This window comes from Schistocerca cancellata, chromosome 4 (assembly GCF_023864275.1).
Source record: "Schistocerca cancellata isolate TAMUIC-IGC-003103 chromosome 4, iqSchCanc2.1, whole genome shotgun sequence".
In the NCBI taxonomy this organism is placed as follows: Eukaryota; Metazoa; Arthropoda; class Insecta; order Orthoptera; family Acrididae; genus Schistocerca; species Schistocerca cancellata.
Genome location: NC_064629.1, coordinates 140,799,037 through 140,821,167, shown reverse-complemented (window position 1 = coordinate 140,821,167; position 22,131 = coordinate 140,799,037). Strand labels below are relative to the sequence as shown.

The 22,131-nt window shown below is 39.3% G+C and overlaps 1 protein-coding gene across 1 annotated transcript in view; it reads right to left on the bottom strand.

The window, feature by feature from the left end:
- Positions 1 to 8,847: 8,847 nt before the first annotated feature.
- The window catches only part of LOC126184633 (guanine nucleotide-binding protein G(f) subunit alpha), a 64,986-nt gene continuing 51,702 nt past the window's right edge, over positions 8,848 to 22,131 (bottom strand). Inside the window, exons 9-11 of the mRNA XM_049927106.1 lie at positions 13,447 to 13,574; positions 10,568 to 10,626; positions 8,848 to 9,317 (exon numbers count right to left, since the gene is read on the bottom strand). Of these exons, the coding sequence (XP_049783063.1) occupies positions 9,114 to 9,317; positions 10,568 to 10,626; positions 13,447 to 13,574 (391 nt within the window). The 3' untranslated portion in view covers positions 8,848 to 9,113. The remainder of the gene's footprint in view (positions 9,318 to 10,567; positions 10,627 to 13,446; positions 13,575 to 22,131) is intronic.

The following is a 22,131-nucleotide window of genomic DNA, read 5'->3' as shown; positions in this document are numbered from 1 at the left end:
ATTGCTGTGCGTTGTGGGATCCGCGTCAGATGAGAATGACGGATGATATCGAAAACCTATAAAGAAGGGCAGCTCGTTTTGTATTATTGCGAGGTAGGGGAGATAGTGCCACAGACATGATACGTGATTTGGAGTGGCTACCATTAAAACAAAGGCGTTTTTTCGTTGCGACGCCATCTTCTCATGAAATTTTAATCACCAATTTTCTCCTCCGATTGCGAAAACATTCTGTTGTCACCCACGTACATAGGGAGAAATGATCATCGCGATAAAATAAGAGAAATCAGGACTCGCACAGAAAAATTTAAGTGCGCCGTTCGGGAGTCGAACGGTAGAGAGACAGCTTGAAGGTGGTTCAATGAACCCTCTGCCAGGCACTTCATTGTGAATAACAGAATAATAACGTAGATGTAGATGTATAATGGCACTTGCATGCGTCCTCTGCCCCTATAGCCCATTAGCGCCAAATTTCGCAGCACTGTCCTAACGCACCGAGCGAGGTGGCGCAGTGATTAGCACACTGGACTCGCATTCGGGAGGACGACGGTTCAATCCCGTCTCCGGCCATCCTGATTTAGGTTTTCCGTGATTTCCCTAAATCGTTTCAGGCAAATGCCGGGATGGTTCCTTTGAAAGGGCACGGCCGATTTCCTTCCCAATCCTTCCCTAACCCGAGCTTACGCTCCGTCTCCAATGACCTCGTTGTCGACGGGACGTTAAACACTAACCACCACCCCTGTCCTAACGGAAACGTTAGTTGTATGTCTCACATTGATTTTTGCTGTTATTTCACGCAATGTTGTTTGTCTGTTAGCTCTGGAAATTCCACATAAACGTGGCTGCTCTCGGTTGTTCAGTGAAGGCCTTCGACCACAGCGTTGTCCGTCTGGTTAGTTGGGTGGTAATGCCGGCACTGTAGCTCAGCGTGTTCGGTTAGAGGGCTGCTCGCCCTCTGTAATAAAAAACTGAGTAAAAGGAATCAACGATCAACTTTAACGGATGTCTTGTGACGTCCGCCCAGGCCAAACGCAAAAAAAAGTGGTAACGTGCTTTTTCCCATGCACAGGGCCCGGGTTCGATTACCGGCCAGGTTAGAAATTTTCTCCGCACAGGGACCGGGGGTTGTGTTATCCTCATCATCGGCCGCAAGTCGTCCAGTGTGGCGCCGACTGAAATAAGACTTGCACTTGGCGGTCCAACCCCAATGGGACCTCCGGCCAACAATGTCATACGAAAATTTCATTTTCTTTTTATACCACTGAGTTGTTCCTAGTGCGAGGTAAAACCCGAAAATTAATATTATCGGCACGCTCTTGACACTATCTATCTCGGAATGCTGAATGTCCCTAACGATTTCCGAAGTGGAATGTCCCATGCGTCTAGCTCCAAATGCGATTCCGCTTTCAAAGTTTGTTAATTCCCGTCGTGCGACCATAATCACGTCGGAAACCTTTTAGCATGAATCACCTGATAACAAATGACAGCTCCGTGAATGTATTGCACTTTTATACCTTGTGCACAATATACTAGCGCCATCTGTTTGCATATCGCTATCCCATGGCTTTTCTCACCTCAGTGTACCTGCACGCATTGTTTATACCTCATTGAACAGTGGACGCACAATATGACATAAGCTTTTGAATTGAATGGTTCCAATGGCTCCGAGCACTATGGGACTGAACTTCTGAGGTCATCAGTCCCCTAGAACTTAGAACTACTTCAACCTAACTAACCTAAGGACATCACACACATCCATGCCCGAGGCAGGATTCGAACCTGCGACCGTAGCGGTCGCGCGGTTCCAGACTGTAGCGCCTAGAACCGCTCGGCCACTCCGGCCGGCTTGAACTGAATGCATTAAATGAAACCATGGCACTCAAAATATTCACTATTATAAGAGGGTGTTTTCTTGGGCATTGGGCTGTTTCGTGAAGCTGAACCCGCAGCGTACTAGCTTGCAGGATGTGGAGGTGAGCAAGACTAGGGCCGAACCCATACGCTGGGTTGGTCTTCTATAGCTACTAGCCTGCCAATGGTTTTCAGGCCGTTTTCGACGTTCTCAGAATGTTCCGAACTTGTTATCCGTCTTAACCTCAGAGACACGATACTCGTGAAAACGTGGTTACTTACAGAGCAAAGTTTACACGATTCACGAACAGATGGCGCACTGGACTTTCCTCCTTGAAGGTAACAACGTTAGTGGCGACGGAACGTACATCCCACTTCAGAACTAGAACCACTTGATTGGGTGGAAGGTTACACATCCCTGGCACATCCCGACACGGCGGCAGAAGCGTTGACGAAAATCAAGACGGTGCACTTCTAAGAGCTTCTGTTTCTCTTTAGTTTTTCTTTCTTCATATTTATTCTCGCTAGAGGTACAGTAGTTGCCTTATTGCCACATTTGCTGAAGTATCGTATTGTGATTGAGAATACGAAATGCAGCCAAATATAGTCTTGATTTCATCATAAATGAATGACAACGTTTTTTAAACTGTTTCACACAGACTTTCGACAATGCTTTGTCACTTTGTCTACATTTAACTTTTTATAGTTTTATTCATTTGTCTATGATGGGGTTGACGATGGAGCGCAAATACTGTTTAAGCAAGTACAGTAGCGCTAAAATATTCCTGATTCTTCAATTCATTTTTTATTTATTTATTTACACGTCAAGTTCCGTAGGACCAAATTGAGGAGCAAATCTCCAAGACCATGGAACGTTTCAGTACATGAAATTATAACATAAAAGTAATAACAGATAAAATAAAATGTTTATGAATCCGAAAAAAGTCAAGACATAAGTTTAAGTAAACGTAAGCAACAATACAAGAAGAATCAGTTCAATTTTTCAAGGAAATCCTCGACAGAGTAGAAGGAGTGACCCATAAGGAAACTCTTCAGTTCCGATTTGAAAGCGTGTGGATTACTGCTAAGATTTTTGAATTCTAGTGGTAGTTTATTGGAAATGAATGCAGCAGTATACTGCGCACCTTTCTGCACAAGCGCTAAGGAAGTCCGATCCAAATGCAGGTTTGATTTCTGCCGAATATTAATTGAGTGATAACTGCTTATTCTTGGGAATAAGCTAATATTGGTAACAAGAAATGACAGTAAGGAATATATATGTCGAGAGGACAATGTCAAAATACCCAGATTCGTTAACAGGGGTCGACAAGAGTTTCGTGAACTTACACCACTTATTGCCCAAACCGCCCGTTTATGAGTCAAAAATATCCTTTTAGAATGGGAAGAATCACCCCAAAATATAATACCATAGACATAAGCGAATGAAAATAAGCAAAGTAGACTAATTTTCGTATCGAACAATCACTCACTTCAGATACCGTTCGAATAGTAAAAATGGCAACATTAAGTCTTTGAATAAGATCCTGAACGTGGGCTTTCCACGACAGTTTACTATCTGTCTAAACGCCTCGAAATTTGAACTGTTCAGTTTCACTAATCACATGCCCATTCTGTTAAATTAAAACGTCAGGGTTCGTTTAATTGTGTGTTAGAAACTGTAAAAACTGAGTCTTGCCGTGATTTAGCGTTAGTTTATTTCCTAGAAGCCAAGAACTGCCCTATTTGAAAGCGAGCCAATATTGCACACAGCATCCTTTTCTTCCAAGCTGGTGTCATCAGCAAACACAAATATTTTAGAGTTACTCGTAATACTAGAGGGTATATTATTTATATAAATAAGGAACAGGAGTGGTCCCAGCACTAATTCCTGGGGCACCCTCCACTTGACCGTACCCCACTCAGACCCCACATCACAGCCATTCTCAACACTGTGAATAATGATCTTTTGCTGTCAGTTGCTAAAGTAAGAGATGAACCAATTGTGAGCTACTCCCCGTGTTCTGTAATGGTCCCACTTCTGGAGCAATATTTTTTTGATCAACACAGTCAAACGCTGTAGTTAAATAAAAAAATATGCCTATCGTTCGAAACATTTTGTTTAACCCATCCAGTACCTCATAAAGAAAAGAGAATATAGTTTTTTCAGTTGTTAAACGACTTCTAAAGCCGAACTGTACATATGATAGAAAATTATGTGATATAAAATGATCAATTATCCTTACATACACAGCCTTTTCAATAACTTTTGAAAATACTGATGGCATAGAAATAGGTCTAAAATTGTCTGCATTATCCCTTTCTCCCTTTTTATAAAGCAGCTTTACCCCTGAGCACTTAAATCGTTCATGAAACTGACCATTCCCAAAGGAAAAATTACAAATATGGCTAAATACAGGGCTAACATGTGCAGCATAGTACTTTAATATTCTGATAAGCACTCCATCATATCCATGAGAGTCCTTAGTATTCAGTGACTTAATTATTGACGCAATCTCCCCCTTGTCTGTATCACAGAGGAGTATTTCAGATGTCAATCTCGGAAACGCATTTTCAATGAGAGTTATATGATTCCCTGTAGAAACTAAATTTTCATTTAATTCACCACCAACACTCAGAAAATGATTGTTAAATACTTTACATATATCTGATTCATCGCACTGTCAACCTCTTCAAGGTACATTACTCTTATGCTCTCGAATTGCACGTAGCAGAGTGGACATCAGTCTTGACCCGAAATCAGAGCCACTATTGGTTGACCGTAATATCTAGATCTGCATGAGCATTGCTCACTGTTTCCTCACGCACTTGTCAGCTGCACTGCAGAATAAAAATTTTCCAGTACATCAGTTTAGTAGATAAGGAAGAAATTTGTATAGGCCTAAAATTATAACTTTATTTTACATCGAAGTAGTCGGGGCCAGTTATTAAGCCATCGACACAGCCATGTAGTTCTTTTCTGCTGTATTTACACCTACACAAGCAACATCCCAAACTTCTTTTACTGAGAAATGGCCACATTGTAACTCTTGCAATCTCAGATTTCGCTCTAGACACACTTCAAGGCGGTTGATGCCATTCACCGGATGTTCTATTAATCTGTACAGTGTTAGGGAACACAACGTGGTAGCCTATACAGGTTGTCCCGAATTTTAAGAGTCTACATTTTATAGGTGCTAGAGGATCCTAAGCTGAATACCTAGAAATAAATATCTGAAATAAAGAAATGAATATTTATTCGATTGTTGATATAAATATCTGACAGCTTACAGCAATAGCCTGAAATCATAGGAACCGTTCAAAATGGCGACATCTAGTCTCATAACGGCACTACACATTCTAGGTATCCCCGTTGCCTGTTGTACAATGAAACAGGCAGGTTGGGTCCGTCAACGAATTATCCTGTTGCATCTGCTGAAGCTTCACACACGAACGATGGCATGATAGGAGTCATATACGTAGTTATTTCATAAAGTAAGTTACACATTTCGTCTCACATTAATGTCATTGCGCAACATGACTGACACATTGCCAGAAGAGAGTACATGTTCCAGGTTTTCTACAGGCGCGGTTCCGATGAGGTACGGTTAACAGGTGCATTGCAGTATGCGAGTAAAACGATGCGGCAGTTGGTAACGTACTCCAAATTTGAAGTGTGCAGAACATTACGATTCCCGCGAACAAAACATTTAAATTGCACACATTCGCCGTGAAGTTCTGGCGGTATATAGACGAAGTTAAATGCCGCGTCTAGTCGTAGTGGAATGGTGCCAACAATTTGACCAAGGCAGCCCAGATATGAGTGATTCTGATCAGAAAGGAAGGATACGTTAATCCATTCGGTTTCCATCTTTTCGACAAGCTAAAAGAACGTCTGGGGGGAAGGAGACTTTGGAGCAATGAGCGCACAGCGCTTCTGGAATGGCCCCGTTACCAAGTTGTCGAGAAATTGAACGACTGGTAGAACTTTCTGACCGTTGTTTACTGAGAGTTGGTGACTGCTGGAAAGTAGTGTCATGCATCAACGTAACTTTGAAGTGTAGTGTAGCATTGAATAAAGGTGACTTCACTTTCCATAACAAAATAACTTTCTGAAGACCCCTCATACATGAGTACGCAACAACCTACCGCAACACGCTAAATGTCATATGGCTGACATAGTGAAGTTTAAGACTGAATTAAATAACTTTCTGTTGGGCCACTTCTGCTTCACTGAGGAATATCTTCCCAAAAACTCTTAATGTTTTAGCTTAATTTATAATTAGAATTAGCATTGTAATGTCATTTGACTATATTGCACTTACGCTAAATTTAATGTACTTTAACATTTTTAATTGCATTATTACTGCACTGTCGAGGTTTACATTTACTCTGCGTTCGTAACTTTCTCTTGATGTGTACTATTTTTTTCTGACATTTTTCACAAATATTGTATCTTCGTTGATAGGAACAATCAATTATAGTCTGATGATAGCCTAGTAAGCAGTTAACAAAAATAAATTAATTCCTTAGAACATACACAACATTGTGCTATTCATTTGTAATTACAAAGTTATTCTGCTAAGAAGTGATGGAAGAATCAGTTAAAGAGAAATAAATTTAGCTGAATGGCTAATGAAGATTGCTGCGACAGTATCTAGAGCTTTCATTAATATATTTTTAAGAACAGCTGTTCCATACCTACCCTGTAGGTAACTATGTAAAACTGTAAAAACTACCCAAGAAAAGAAGAATGATGGATTGTTAAAAGCTGTTAACTCGGTTGTTGGTGAATGGCATAGACAACTGAAGTGAGGGGACAAAGCTGTAAAAAGTAGTTTGGATATAATGTTAGACTCACATGACATTAGTGTTTTCACAACATCAATCTGAACGATTACCATACATATTTAGATAAATGTGTAAGAGGATGTTGTCAGCACTTGGATACCTTTGTAATGAACCTATCCCAGCAAATTAAATACTGGCAATTTGTGTCATGGAAGTTATCCTTGTAATTTAATAGGAAATCAGACTTGGAGGAATTTCCCAAAATCAGTGAAAATGGCAGTAAGAAATTGAAGAAATAATCAAATCCCAGCATACCTTAGGTGATTAATACAGCGCCTGTGAAGATAGCATAATCATAAAAATACACATCAAATTTATGATCATGTATCTTTTCTGTGATGTACCTTTTTTACTTTCTTTGTGTCTGCCTTCTCTTCTTTCTTCCTTATTGTGCTTTGTAAGTGTGTTTTCCTGTTACTTTGAACAAACAACTGTTTGACAAATACTGCACTTTTGTATCAGATTTTTTCCACATATAATAAGTAGATATATTTCCTTTCATTTCTAAAACAAGTATATTTGTTGTGCCCTATATTTTAAAAATCAGTTTAGATGAGATGTTCATTGACGGTAAGCACTTTCCTATAAGTATTTTAAAATATATGTCGTACCAATGATAATATACTCAATGTATGAAACGAAATAATGGAAAGTGCATGACCAACTAATGGTATTAGGGGACAATCTGTAACTTGTGTTATATGTAAGGTTGTAGTACAAGTAGTTTATTGTTGCAACTTTTTACCACTGAATGATATGCTAAATGTTTATTGTGACATGCAAATAGCCAGGGCAGTTTTTGTCCTATATATCACTGTGTTTGTCTTCAAAACAGCAAGTGTAGAATTTTCCACACTTGCCAGCATATACACTGTTCATCTAATAATTAAAAAATGGATGAATCATTGTCAGCAGTGTCTTACAACATTGACAATACTGCAATATAATTTCATGCACCCCACAGCCTTTCATCTGGAATTAACATCAATGATTTGTGTCAGTGACTTCTTTTAAATAAATTATTTATGTAACTCAATCCAAGCTGACCTCATGAGATTGACTATACTTCAAATTAGAACTCACCACAACAGAAGAATTAAAACAAGTTAGCAGAAACTAAACCCAGGAACTATATTTCAGTAAACTGACACTAAGGCCATAAAAACAGTCAACGCACAAACAACTGTCACAAGTTCCATAATACATTAGAGAGGTTTGGAAAATGGCTCAGGGCAATGATACACAGAATGGTGTTCGGAAATTGGATACCATCATCTTTCCTCCCATTTGCGAAGGTATACTACTATTGTATTTCATGGTCATCATCATCATCATCATCATTATTTATTAGTCCATATTCACTATATTTAATGGCAGTTATATGAAATGAGCTTTATTTACAATTTTTTTCGAATTATTTTGCAATTGCAAGTATATAAATATTTTTGATGTTTAAAAATGCAAATAGTTACTCACAAAAAGAATTTCTTTGTTTACTTACATGTATTTCTTGCTGTTAATACTTCATCATTAGGTTTTTTTCTGTTTTGTATACATGAGACATTTATTCCCTTAACTCCAAACATCTAATTTTGCACTATTTTGTCAAGTGCCCAATTTCTGAGATTCCTGATGTATATCTTTGTCCACCACAATTTGCGTATAGAAGCTTAAGCAACAAAATTGACTTGTTTATGATCATGTACGCCTCTAATTGAAAATGGATGCAAACTTACAGGCCAGTAGTATAACAAATTTGGGTGAATGAGAAAACCATAAAAAATCAAAGTATCTTACATTCAATCAATCTGCATCACTTAAAATTGGGACGGCAGAAATTTCATTTCCTGATTTTCCTGATTCAGAACAAAATAGGCTATAAAACACAATTTTTGCACTTTTTTTGTTTATTTCAATCTTAGCATTATTTAGAGTAAATAAATACTTAAATTGATATGCTGAAATTTCAAACAATTCACACTTTAAGAGGATGAGCACAAATAGCCATGTACATGCACATACATTAAAAACAAAAAAATTAAATAAGTTTAAAGATATATCATTTCTTGAAGTACAATAATGGTTTCAGATCACTTCTCATTTCTGATTATTCTCAAAGTGAGGATTTGATTGTTCTAAACATGTGGTTATTTCAAAGCAAATGATTGAACCAAAGGAGAATATTACAATTTAATGCTGTTAATCCAATTGTTTTGGTGTATACAATACTAGTATTAGTGATAATAAACTTGCTGTAATGTGCTGAGCCTACTGCAATGATTTCCATTGTATACAGTATAGTCACATTAAAGCTTGAAACATGTACCATCATATGACACTTAAGTCTATGTGCATATATTTAAAAAATTTCAGACCAACAGCTAAATCTTTTCTGGATGTTAATACACAGTGTCATTTTACTCTAGTCCAGCAACACTCAAATTTTCAGCTAATATCATTGAATGGACATCTTCAAAAACCATTTTTATGTTGTTAGTATCTGTAGCTGTTGTAAAATGGTAGTAGAAACCTCTCTTCCTAATAACGTCCTCTATAGGTAATGAGACTCTATGGAAGACAACATATTCATGATGTGCAGGTGTTTTTTTGGTTGTAATTCCCTGAAAAAATAAAAACGCTTAAAATCCTACTTAGATAACATTTCAAACACTACAATACTTTGAAAATGTATTACCTAAATAATATAAATTAAAAAGATTAGATCATGTAAACATGCCTAAAAAGGTTGCTGACCAGTATTAAATATTACAATGGTTTCAGGGTAATACATAACAATTATGAAACTCGTGTCTAGATTACCTACAGGGATTTCTTTGCCCAGACAAGAAGGAAAGTAGGTAGGTGGGAAGAGGATATATGCCTCTTAAAAACATGCCATAAAACAAGAATACAGAATACACGTTTACAAAGAAAAAATGTGCTAATGTACCTTCCACAGATATCAAGAGGAATGGTCTTAAGCATCAAACATTTAAGAAAACCTCCGAAAATCTGAGTGAAGAAGGCTAAGTGGGAATTAGAGCCCAGTAAAATAAGAGACTTAATTATTGTGTCATCTCACTACCTGGAAGCAATATACTAACCCAAGTAAGACAAAGTAAGCATAGAGAAACAGAATGGAGTGCAACAGTTAAGATTCCAAAACCAATGCATTCTGAACGTGCTCTATCAGAAATTGTGTTGATAGGTCAGAGATAAACAAGGGAGAAAAATGGAATAAAATGGCTTACTCTAGGGAATACCCTACATTTCAGAATATGTTTGAATACCCTATTAGATGCTTTACATGCATGATGATGTCTCGATGAACCATGTAGCATTACTAATAACCTCAGTGGCTATAATTATCAGGTATTCTTAACACAGGTCATCTGCTTAAAGAAGGATTGGGGATTAAACATATAATCTTCCTTCACTATTGTCTTGACATTCTATTCAACAATGACAATATATGGCAACATATTAGAGACACAATGATCTGAAGATCAGAGAATAACACTTTGATGCATGCCACTTTCTCGATATGATAATCATTTTCCAGCAGTAAGTTACTTGAATATTGTATGTGATGTTGGTCAAACTGTAATACTATTTTACAAAAACATCGAATTACGTTCTATTAGTTTTATAAACACACTACAACACACTACAATCACAAAAACAAAGTAATAGGCTTTGTTGTCCCTAAAACAAAATATAATATGTTCGAAGTGGAGAATTTTCTTAAAAATATGGCAGCTTTTCAATATATTTAAGTAAAGTAATTAATTTCTGAACTCAGTTAAGCAGTAATGAAGTTAATAAGTAACATTATTTAAACAATTTACGTTTTATACACTGGATCACTTACAAGGAAAAGGTCTCTGATAAAAGATCTTGTCCGAAGGTACTCATCATCAGAACGGCCATCTGTTGGATAATTAAAATCATTGTCAAAATGTGTTAAGAACACACTGTTCGTCTTTTCATAATAATTAAAATACAACTTTACTTTCAAATAAAATGAAAATATCTTAAATAGCTCTGAAATGATATGAAGACAAGTAGACTTCTTTCAACTCTTAAATTTCAATTAGTGATTGAGTGATTGACCAGTGATGATTTAATTTATAAAAAAGTGAATATGGGTTCCCAAAAAAGTTTTAATTTTATCTCTCTGTGATCTGCTGCTATTTGACCAGTTGCAGTCTTTTAAACCTGCTGTATGTACAAACGGAAGTAGTACATTATAACAATGACAACTAATTGTTGAAAGAACTTTGTATATTAGCTCACATTCTTGAAGAACTAAATGTAGTGATAACTTACCACATATTGATTATGTGTCATGCATAGCTACAAAATATGCCTATGTATATTAAAATACACCCTCTTGTAAAGATGTGTGGGGGACTCTGAACAATAATTTCGCTGACAGAAGATGTATACGCGCTCTTCTGGAGCCATAGGTAGTACACACTGTGCTTTCATGTCGTACAGATGCTATGTATTGTACTAAGTGGAAATAAAAGATGTCTACGGAAAGCAACATGGTCGTAATAATTCACTATTGTATCGCCTGGACTGTGAAAATCCAACACAGATGTATTTCCTTAAATTACGACAACAATAAAAGTATTCCTGGTATTACACATAACAAAATAAATTTGCAAACACAGCATAATTTATTGAAATGTACTGATGCAAGCTCTGTAACTTTTGATGTAGATTCAGACACAACAGGAAAGCTTTCTCACTACCAGAGTAGCCAATAAACAGATGAGATAACCAAAATCACTATCTTACTGTTTTCTAATAGTTCGTGTGTTCACATACATATAGCATTGTTGTTCAAAGAATTATAAAATTTTTTTCAATGGATTTTAATCACACTATCAACAGGTAAAATCCAAAGGAAACAAAATGCTAGAATGTTTTCCCTTTTTCTTCTTTCTGATAAACTCCTTTACCACTTCTGTAGTATTACAGAAACCACTGGGCTGTAGTATGTTCTGTAGGTAAGTGCATAAAGTGCTGAATATGTACTGATGAATTTATAGCAGAAAAGGATAGTCATAATACACTGATCAACACTGATAAGGCATTTCCTGTGAGACGATTTTAAGAAATTTTACAATAGAAGCTTAATACCCAAGTCCTTCCTGTCCTTCTGGGAACAAGTAACAAAGCAGGAATAGCTATGATACACTAAAAACAGATATAAGATAATATTTATGATATGATCAACATATATAACAGCAAATTTAGAACCAAGAATTCCTTGCCCCTCCTCAGTAGTCTCCTTTAAGAGCACTTCCACAATATTTCATATTGTGGCAGCATCAGTGACTTTTTAATTAATTGTATTTCCCACCATCAAAATTCATTGCTCAACAATAGAACAATACTTCTACTTTACAATAAATGACTTACCCATGCTGTTTGAAGGTGAAAATTTGGCTTGTGTTTCATGCTTAACAAAAAGCCTGCACGTTGTGTATTGGATGTTTGGTTGTTTCTGAATCACACATATTGTAACAAAGATACGTATGTATTATATGATTATAATACCTACTATATTTCCAGTATTAAATTTATTGCAGTTTTGACTAAAATAGAACATTTATTGTATCCAGTACTTGATTGTTTGTAGAACCAAAATATTTCACCTTTTTTCAATAAGTTAGATAATCATTGCCATTGTGTAGCATCATTTGTTGGTACTGATGACTTATCTTGTGGTCATTTAGTTATTGTCTGTTTTTATCAAACTGTTCTCTACTGAAGGTGTTTTTCTAGATACGGTGAATATTTAGAATGAAATATGAACAAATAAAACCAATAAAGTGTAGCTGTGGATGTACTATTTTGTCCAGTTGCTAACAACAGTGCAGTACTTAAGTTGGTGAATAAGAAATTCTCATTTTGATGTAACAAATTATGACATCTGACTGTAATTAAACACGAAGACACAATGTACAAAGACATCACCAGCTAGGATGAATGCTAGAAACATATTATATTAAAGAGAATTTTTGTGAACTGAATGAAGATTTTCCTTATTTAAAGTAACAATAATGTTCTTGTAACCGTTAATTTTTTTCTGCCATTATGTGAAATGACACATGGAAATCAGAGAAACAAGTGAGACATGCAAGAAACACTGACAAGAAATAGAATCATTGAGGAATAAAACTCGGTAGCAGCACTTAAAGAAAAAAGTAGATACAAATGGTAGAAATGATCAACCAACAATATATAAGAAAACTTGCAAAGAAATAAGTGAAAGAAAAAAATGATAAACAACTGAATGTGTACCAGAGACCAATATAGAGGTATGGGTAATAAAACAATGACAGGAGAGATTAGTATAATTGAGGCCAGGTGAGTGGCAAGAGCCAATCAAAAATTGTAGATGCAGTTTCTATCTGTTAAATTCTATATTCATCATACAGCAAGCATAAAGGTTACACTAATTTCTGTTATAGTTATGTACAATATTTTCATTTTATTAAAAACTTTTTCATTATTTAATAACCACTTCCATATTGCACAAAACTATTAGCATAAATATCTTCAACAAGGTCATACTACATAAAAATATCAACATCTAGTATGAATGTCAGGAAAGAAAAATTAAATATAATACAAGAAAAATAATTTTTAATGTGAGAATAACATACTTCAATAATGCTTGGTTTGCTATGAATCATTTTTAAACTGCCTACCCAAAAGTTTTAAGTGATTTACCTTTAGGATTCATTATATAGCTGTCATATTCAGGGAAATTTTGTCTAATGCTCTTCCCCTGCTTTATCTTCTCCATTAGCACATCTTGCTTATTCAGAAACAGTATAATTCCTGATTCTTGCAGAAACCTGAAATCATAGGTTTTTAGACCATTTTTTCGCTAGTTAAGTTTCAACATGAAATTGGAGATTTACTTTTTCATAAACCATGTAGCTCAGTTTTACATAACATACTTTTTTTATAGATCAGTTACATTATATATATTATATTATATTCATAATTTTGTCTGACCATTAATTCATTTTTAAACCCTTTGAAATGACATTGCACTTAATTTTTTCTCAATAAGAGAAATAGTCTTCCTAAATAAATTAAAATGAATCAGCATTTTCCTCTGTTTTCTGAAACTGTAAACAAATACGAGGGTCATCCTCAAAGTTAGTTCCGTTTCTATTTCTATCCGCGGCAGAGCTACCATTGCAGTTCCGAGTGTGGTGTCACCGTCAGACACCACACTTGCTAGGTGGTAGCCTTTAAATCGGCCGCGGTCTGTTAGTATACGTCGGACCCGCGTGTCGCCACTGTCAGTGATTGCAGACCGAGCGCCGCCACACGGCAGGTCTAGAGAGACGTCCTAGCACTCGCCCCAGTTGTACAGACGACTTTGCTAGCGATGCTATACTGACAAACTACGCTCTCATTTGCCGAAACAATAGTTAGCATAGCCTTCAGCTACGTCATTTGCTACGACCTAGCAAGGCGCCATTACCAGTTTATACTGAGATTGTTATTAATGTACCGTCAAGAGCGATGTACACCAATTATGGATTAAAGTTAAGTATTCCAGCAGCAACGTACCTTATTGGCTATATTAATTACATAGTCCTGTTCCAGACCTCACGCCAGTCTGCGTGAGCGTAAACGCGTGCATTTTGGCCTCCTCTAGCAACACGGTGTTGGCTCTTCTGCCAACACATCACCGAGCATGCGCGGCAGTTACTCTGACTCAAAGAGAAGAAATGTACGCCATTTTCAGATCGCTGCTGCCGACGTGTGCATTGTAGTGCTTCTTTGTAATGTCAGCAGTAATTGAAAATGCCACCACGTGTGAAATCAGATCTGTGATTCGTTTTCTAAATGCAAAGAAAGTTAAACTAGAGGAAATTCCTCGGCAAATCTGAGAGGTTTACGGACAAAATGCTATGAGTGATTCGATGGTTGGAAGATGGGTCAGACAGTTCAATGAAGGATGCGATCATGTGCGCGATGAAGAACGAAGTGAACACCCGTCTGTGGTTACTGATGAACTGGCTCACACAATTGAAGAGAAGATTAAGCACAACCGTAACTCTACACTAAGTGTACTTGCTATGGAAGTTCTGTAAATCTCACGATCACTAACTCATGAAATTGTTACTGAAAAACTGAAATTTTGAAAACTTTGCTCATGTTGGGTACCCAAAATTCTTACTGAACAACACAAAAAACAACGGATGGGCAGTGCACTTCAGTTTTCGAGACGCTACAATGAAGAAGATGATGGTTTTCTTTCTCAGATAGTCACGCGGGATGAAACTTGAGTATCGTACGACACCCCTGAAACAAAACGGCAATCAATGGAATGGAGGCACACTTCATCCCCAATCAAGGTTAAGCTAAGCAAATCTTGAGACCTCAAAAAGTCATGTGCACCGTTCTTTGGAACAGAAAAGGCATTTTGCTGATTGATTTCTTACCACAAGGCCAAACAATCAATGGGCATGGTTACTGCGAGACCATTAAAAAATTGCGCCGCGCAATACAGAATAAGCGCCGAGGATTACTGTCAAAAGGTGGTCTTTTTCCCACGATAATACCCGACCTCACACGGCGAATGTGACCAAACAACTCTAACGGGAATTTCACTGGGCCGCGTTTGATCATCCTCCGTACAGCCCGGACCTCGTTCCTAGCTACTTTCATCTCTTCTTCAACCTAAAATCTAACCTTTGTGATCAAAATTTCAACGATGGCAACGAGCTGAAAGAACATGTTACCACATGGTTGAATACACATGCGGCAACCTTCTATGAAGAAGACATACAAAAATGTGCCACGCTATGACAAATGCCTACAAAATTTCGGAAGCTATGTGGAAAAGTAGTTTAACAGCTGTAGATTTCTGTACAACAAATATTTATTTCTGTATCTGTACACGTTTGTTCTATATAACCAAACGGAACTTATTTTGTGGACGTCCCTTGTATATCAGTGTGACATAACTCGCAATCTTTGAAATATCCTTATTGCGTGTAAAATATAAGTAAACCTTTGTATTTAATGGGTGAAACTTTTTTTACATTATCAAATGACTTGGATTTCCACATACAGGTTATATCAAATGCTCTTTTTCAATTTTTTCTGATATATCTTCTAACCTATTAGTTTTGCTATTTACTGTTAATACATATTATAATTTAGCTACCATGCTCCAGTTTCCAATCAAAACATGCCTGAGAAGCCTCACAGCAAATTATGGCATTATTTCATTAATTAATTATTTTTATTACCAATGATTATAAGTGGTTTTCTTCTACTAGATTACTGAAACCTCTGAGCGATCTATAGGACCTACAGTTCTGTGTGCCAACCCTTTTCATGTTGTCTTAAATTTCTCAATTTGCAATATCTGAAGTAAGATAGGGTGTCGTACCTTGCTACATGTTTCAGACTTTCAACTTTAGCCAGCTCGGTAATATAAATTTAGTACATTTTATTATTCCATGTTTAAATAATGGCGTTCTCTTTTTACACGAAGCAGTCTTTTTCTGAAATTACGAAAATTACTCCAGAAAATCAAAGTTTTTCCAAATATAAAAACATCGTCCAAGGCACAACATGGTCATGTATGTAGGAACAAATATTCAACTGAAATGTAAAAGTACTGCAGTCAAGAAAATCTTGTTACTATTGAATAGTCTATCTGTTACATTATTACTGTAATACACGCCAACAAGCAGTAAGTGAAATAAAATTAAGCAGCAGTATTACGAAAAACCAGGTGCAAGTCAAATAAATTTTGAAATTGAAGATATTGAAAACTAACATCTATTTCCATTTTAAAGACAGATGAAATTGTTAAGACTTTAAAGAAACTCAGTTCATTTGCAAGTGTCAAGTTCCATGGAAAAAAAAACCTCCTTCTGTATCAAGGTACAAGATGACGCACAAACAGTTAAGTGTGGCTCCACTATCCCTATGTTGTATTAAGGGTTCTAAGAACATATAGTAATTTACTCTCCATAAAATGCTGTGCCTGAAGAATTAACAATGTATTCCACATAGCTTTCTTTATGTATAAAGCAGCGTGTGTATGTATGTATGTATGTCCAATATCTCATCCAGAACTTCTGAATCGATTTCAACCAAACTTGGCACACAAACAGCACACTTGACGAGTATGAGAACTGCGGGGCTAGAATCTCCTAGCTCCCATAGGAATGTAGATTTGGGGAAAAAATATTTTTCAGTCTCTGATATAAAGGATGCCCTGTACGAGAGGCATGTTGAGTGGGGTTAGTATTGTCCTTCCTTGTCGACTTGCTTTGCAAGAAGGCAGCTTATACACTCCTGTAAATTGAAATAAGAACACTGTGAATTCATTGTCCCAGGAAGGGGAAACTTTATTGACACATTCCTGGGGTCAGATACATCACATGATCACACTGACAGAACCACAGGCACATAGACACAGGCAACAGAGCATGCACAATGTCGGCACTAGTACAGTGTATATCCACCTTTCGCAGCAATGCAGGCTGCTATTCTCCCATGGAGACGATCGTAGAGATGCTGGATGTAGTCCTGTGGAACGGCTTGCCATGCCATTTCCACCTGGCGCCTCAGTTGGACCAGCGTTCGTGCTGGACGTGCAGACCGCGTGAGACGAGTCCCAAACATGCTCAATGGGGGACAGATGCGGAGATCTTGCTGGCCAGGGTAGTTGACTTACACCTTCTAGAGCACGTTGGGTGGCACGGGATACATGCGGACGTGCATTGTCCTGTTGGAACAGCAAGTTCCCTTGCCGGTCTAGGAATGGTAGAACGATGGGTTCGATGACGGTTTGGATGTACCGTGCACTATTCAGTGTCCCCTCGACGATCACCAGTGGTGTACGGCCAGTGTAGGAGATCGCTCCCCACACCATGATGCCGGGTGTTGGCCCTGTGTGCCTCGGTCGTATGCAGTCCTCATTGTGGCGCTCACCTGCACGGCGCCAAACACGCATACGACCATCATTGGCACAAAGGCAGAAGCGACTCTCATCGCTGAAGACGACACGTCTCCATTCGTCCCTCCATTCACGCCTGTCGCGAAACCACTGGAGGCGGGCTGCACGATGTTGGGGCGTGAGCGGAAGACGGCCTAACGGTGTGCGGGACCGTAGCCCAGCTTCATGGAGACGGTTGCGAATGGTCCTCGCCGATACCCCAGGAGCAACAGTGTCCCTAATTTGCTGGGAAGTGGCGGTGCGGTCCCCTACGGCACTGCGTAGGATCCTACGGTCTTGGCGTGCATCCGTGCGTCGCTGCGGTCCGGTCCCAGGTCGACGGGCACGTGCACCTTCCGCCGACCACTGGCGACAACATCGATGTACTGTGGAGACCTCACGCCCCACGTGTTGAGCAATTCGGCGGTACGTCCACCCGGCCTCCCGCATGCCCACTATACGCCCTCGCTCAAAGTCCGTCAACTGCACATACGGTTCACGTCCACGCTGTCGCGGCATGCTACCAGTGTTAAAGACTGCGATGGAGCTCCGTATGCCACGGCAAACTGGCTGACACTGACGGCGGCGGTGCACAAATGCTGCGCAGCTAGCGCCATTCGACGGCCAACACCGCGGTTCCTGGTGTGTCCGCTGTGCCGTGCGTGTGATCATTGCTTGTACAGCCCTCTCGCAGTGTCCGGAGCAAGTATGGTGGGTCTGACACACCGGTGTCAATGTGTTCTTTTTTCCATTTCCAGGAGTGTATATCAGGAGCAAGAAACTGTTTTACAACCACCAATATGTAGGCTGCCCTGGACGACAGCCTTGCTGTGGGAGTAGTACAGGCCTGCTTTATCGATTTTTTGCAAGGGCTATACATGCAGATGAGCATGGCTGAACAGAGAGGGAGGAGAGGAGGAAATGAACAGGGGGAGAGATGGGAAGAGGAGGTAGACACAGAGAAAAGTGGGAGGAGAAGGGTAGAAGTATGAGGGGGAGGAGGAGATGGACTGAGTGGAAAAGGAGTGGAGTAGATGCACGGAGAGGGAAGAAGAAGATGGAGGGGAGGGGATGAGGCAGGCAGAGAAAGGGAGCAGAAGGAGATGATCAGAGAGAATGTGAGGAAGAGATAGACAGAGAGGGGGGGAGGAGGAGAGAGACAGAGAAAGTGAAAGAACAAGATGGATAAAGAGAGGGTGTGGGGAGAGATGGATTTATTGCGTAGGGCGGGGGGAGGGAGATACAAAGAGAAATGGGGGCAGCAGAAGATTGACAGAGAGAGAGGAGGGAGGAAGAGGGTGAAGGAGGAGGTGAGTAGATTAGAGGGGGAAGGAGAAGATAGTCAGAGAAAAGGGGATGGAGGAGATGGAGAGAGAGAGACTGTAGTACATGGACAGAGAGGGGAGAGAAGATGGAAGGAGAGACAGGGAGAGAGGAGGGGTTCGGTAGAGAGCCGGTGGGGAGGGGATGAACAAAGAGAGATTGGGAAGAAGCAGATGGATAGAGAGAGGGAGAGGAAGATATGTGTCTCATATACGTGTGTAACGCATATGCTGGTAAAGTTGTGGAGAAAAGGCGCGCAATTATACAGCCTTTAACTATGCAGAACGCGAAGTACTTAGAATTCCAGTGTGAAACACGATCTCATGTCTAACAACTATGAAAACTGTAAAAAAATCGTGAAAACTGCTTATGAAGGTATCTACTGCACATTGTTTCATGTGATTCTGAAATCAGTCACTAGAATGAAGTACCGACCTAAAACCCTAATGTGTTCCTAGGTATCCTGCCAGTTACGTAACAATAGTCTCCACCACTAACTGTAATTTCGTTTATCTTGAAGGAAGGAAGTTTTCTGTTCATGTAATGGAGAGCTTTCTACGAACTACTTCATTTCCTATTTCTTTCTTCTGAGAAGTCTTCGTAAATTTAGATTCACTTCACACACAGTTTTAGCTGCGTTTTTCTCTTTCTATTTCATTTAAATTTAATCTTTTTACTATTATATCTGTTACCTAGATGAGTAATCCCTTTATAATTGTAGCTAACAGGGTTAACACTTCTCTGTGTAGCTGCAAAGCTCGCTATGGAGCATGAAACTCTTTCATTTCCATTGGAGCCTTTTTTTTTTTTTTTTTTTTTTTTTTTTTTTACCAATACAGCCTGTTGTCAGTGACAAAAGCTACCACCATTCCTAATCTGAGTCTGTATTAAATATTGGGTTCAATACCAGCAAAAATCATTATTAGCCTTAATGAAGTAGTAAGTCAGACACCCACTGTGTTAGTACCACATACAATGAGGTGACAAAAGTCACAGATACCTCCTAATATCGCGTCGTACCTCCTTTTTCCCGGCGTAGTGCATCAGCTCGAATCGCATGGACTCAACAAGTCCTGTAACGAAATTCGTATTGAGCCAACATTAAAGAAACGTGGGATCTCTGCAATAAACGGGGTTTGATTTGTTAATTAAATCAGTGTGAATGAGAAAGAAATACACACATCAAAAAAGTTTTGCATTACCCCAGTTCTCAGAACTGTATCACAGACACAGTCTCTTTGACTGTTCAGAGATGTCACTAAACCCACCCAAAGATGTAAACAACGATGCATGAGCAACGCCTGTTACACGGAGGGGGTCCAACAGCCGATCAGTTCAAGTCATTCCACCGGGAAGGAGGTACACGGCTCGTGTTGTCTGTAGTTCAACCATGCCTAGACGGTCAATACCGTGGTTCAATCGCGTCCTCATTGTTACTTTGTGCCAGGAAGCGCTCTTAATAAGAGAAGTGTCCAGGTGTCTCGGAGTGAACCAAAGCGATGTTGTTCAGACATGGAAGAGATACAGAGAGACAGGAACTGTCGCTGACATGTCTCGCTCAGGCCGCTCAAGTGTCTTAGGAAGTCACCGAGCTGTTCTTCACCATGGCTCCACACGGTGACTTCCTAAGACACTTGAACAGCCTCCATGCCAACATAACATTTACCATGGAAGTAGAAACGGACAAGAAACTGCCATTTCTAGATGTGTTGGTCACAAGGGACGGCGAAAACCTGGGACACAGCGTGTATCGAAAACCGACTCACACGGACCGATACCTGCACAAACTGTCAAATCACCACCTGAGCTAGAAAAGAGTCGTGATTAGTACGCTCGTAACGAGAGCAGGACGAATATGTGAGCCGCAACACCTCAAACGAGAGATGCAACACCTGGAAACTGTCCTGAGGAGCAATGGGTACTCCACAAATTATATTAGAAATGTAACAGAGCCAAACACTTGGCGAAGTAAGGAACCAGAAAAAGAAATGTCGGGTACGGCCTTTCTGCCATACATTCCCAGAGTGACGGACAGAATCGGCCGTATATTGCGCAAACATGGCGTAAAGACGATTTTCAAACCGACAAGGAAGATCAAAGAGTGTCTTAGATCGGCGAAGGAGAAAAGAGACCCACTTGCAATGTCGGGAATATACCGCATACCATGCACATGCGGAAAAGTTTATGTCGGAATGACTGGACGATCCATTAACACCAGGATCAAAGAGCATAAGCGACATTGCAGGTTGGGGCAGGTGGAGAAATCGGCCGTGGCAGAGCACGCACTGAATGAGACCGACCACGTAATAAAATTCGCCGACACGGAAGTTCTGGCTGTAGAGAACCACTATCACACGCGCTTGTTCAGAGAAGCTGTAGAAATACAAAAACACGCGAACAGTTTGACAAGAAAGAGGAAAGCCTTAAGGTAAACGGGTCCTGGCTTCCCGTACTGCAGCGAACGACCGTCGCAGGTAGCAAGAGGAGAACCGCACCGGAAATGACCGCGGAGAAGCCCTCGGACGTTGGCGCGCCAGGTACATTATAGTCTGCGTCCGCGAGCTCGGCTCCAGTTCACCACCGGCAATGGAGGGTGAAGCTTTGACAATGCCAGCCACTCGTGCTGGCGAAACGTCAGAAAAATCATTAGATGAACGTCGGCCGAAGAACCCGAGACAGAAGCCGATAGACAGTTTGTCGACATCGACTTTTGTCCTTGAGTAAAGATCTCAGTATATATATTAAGCCGGACATGTAGATTTTTTATTCGATAAACAAAACCTGCATGTCAGGATTAATCCGAATACAAATGCCTCTTGAGTTTAAACCACCACTATCTCTGTTTCAGGCTTTGAGCTGCGCGCAACAGTGATAAGATCTGTTTTTCCGAACGGATAAACTGTAAAGCGGGAAAGCAAGAATTTATTTTTTGGTATTAGTTTAAAGGAGTAGAACTGAACTTCAAGACAGCCGTAACAACAGAAATTGAGTGAATGGTATTTCATGTGGGCGATACATGTCGGGGTTTCATGGTTCATTTCCTGTCTTCAGAGACAGATGGCAAATGACATGTTACATATATAGACCTGCTTTACCCATGTTCTTTGTTG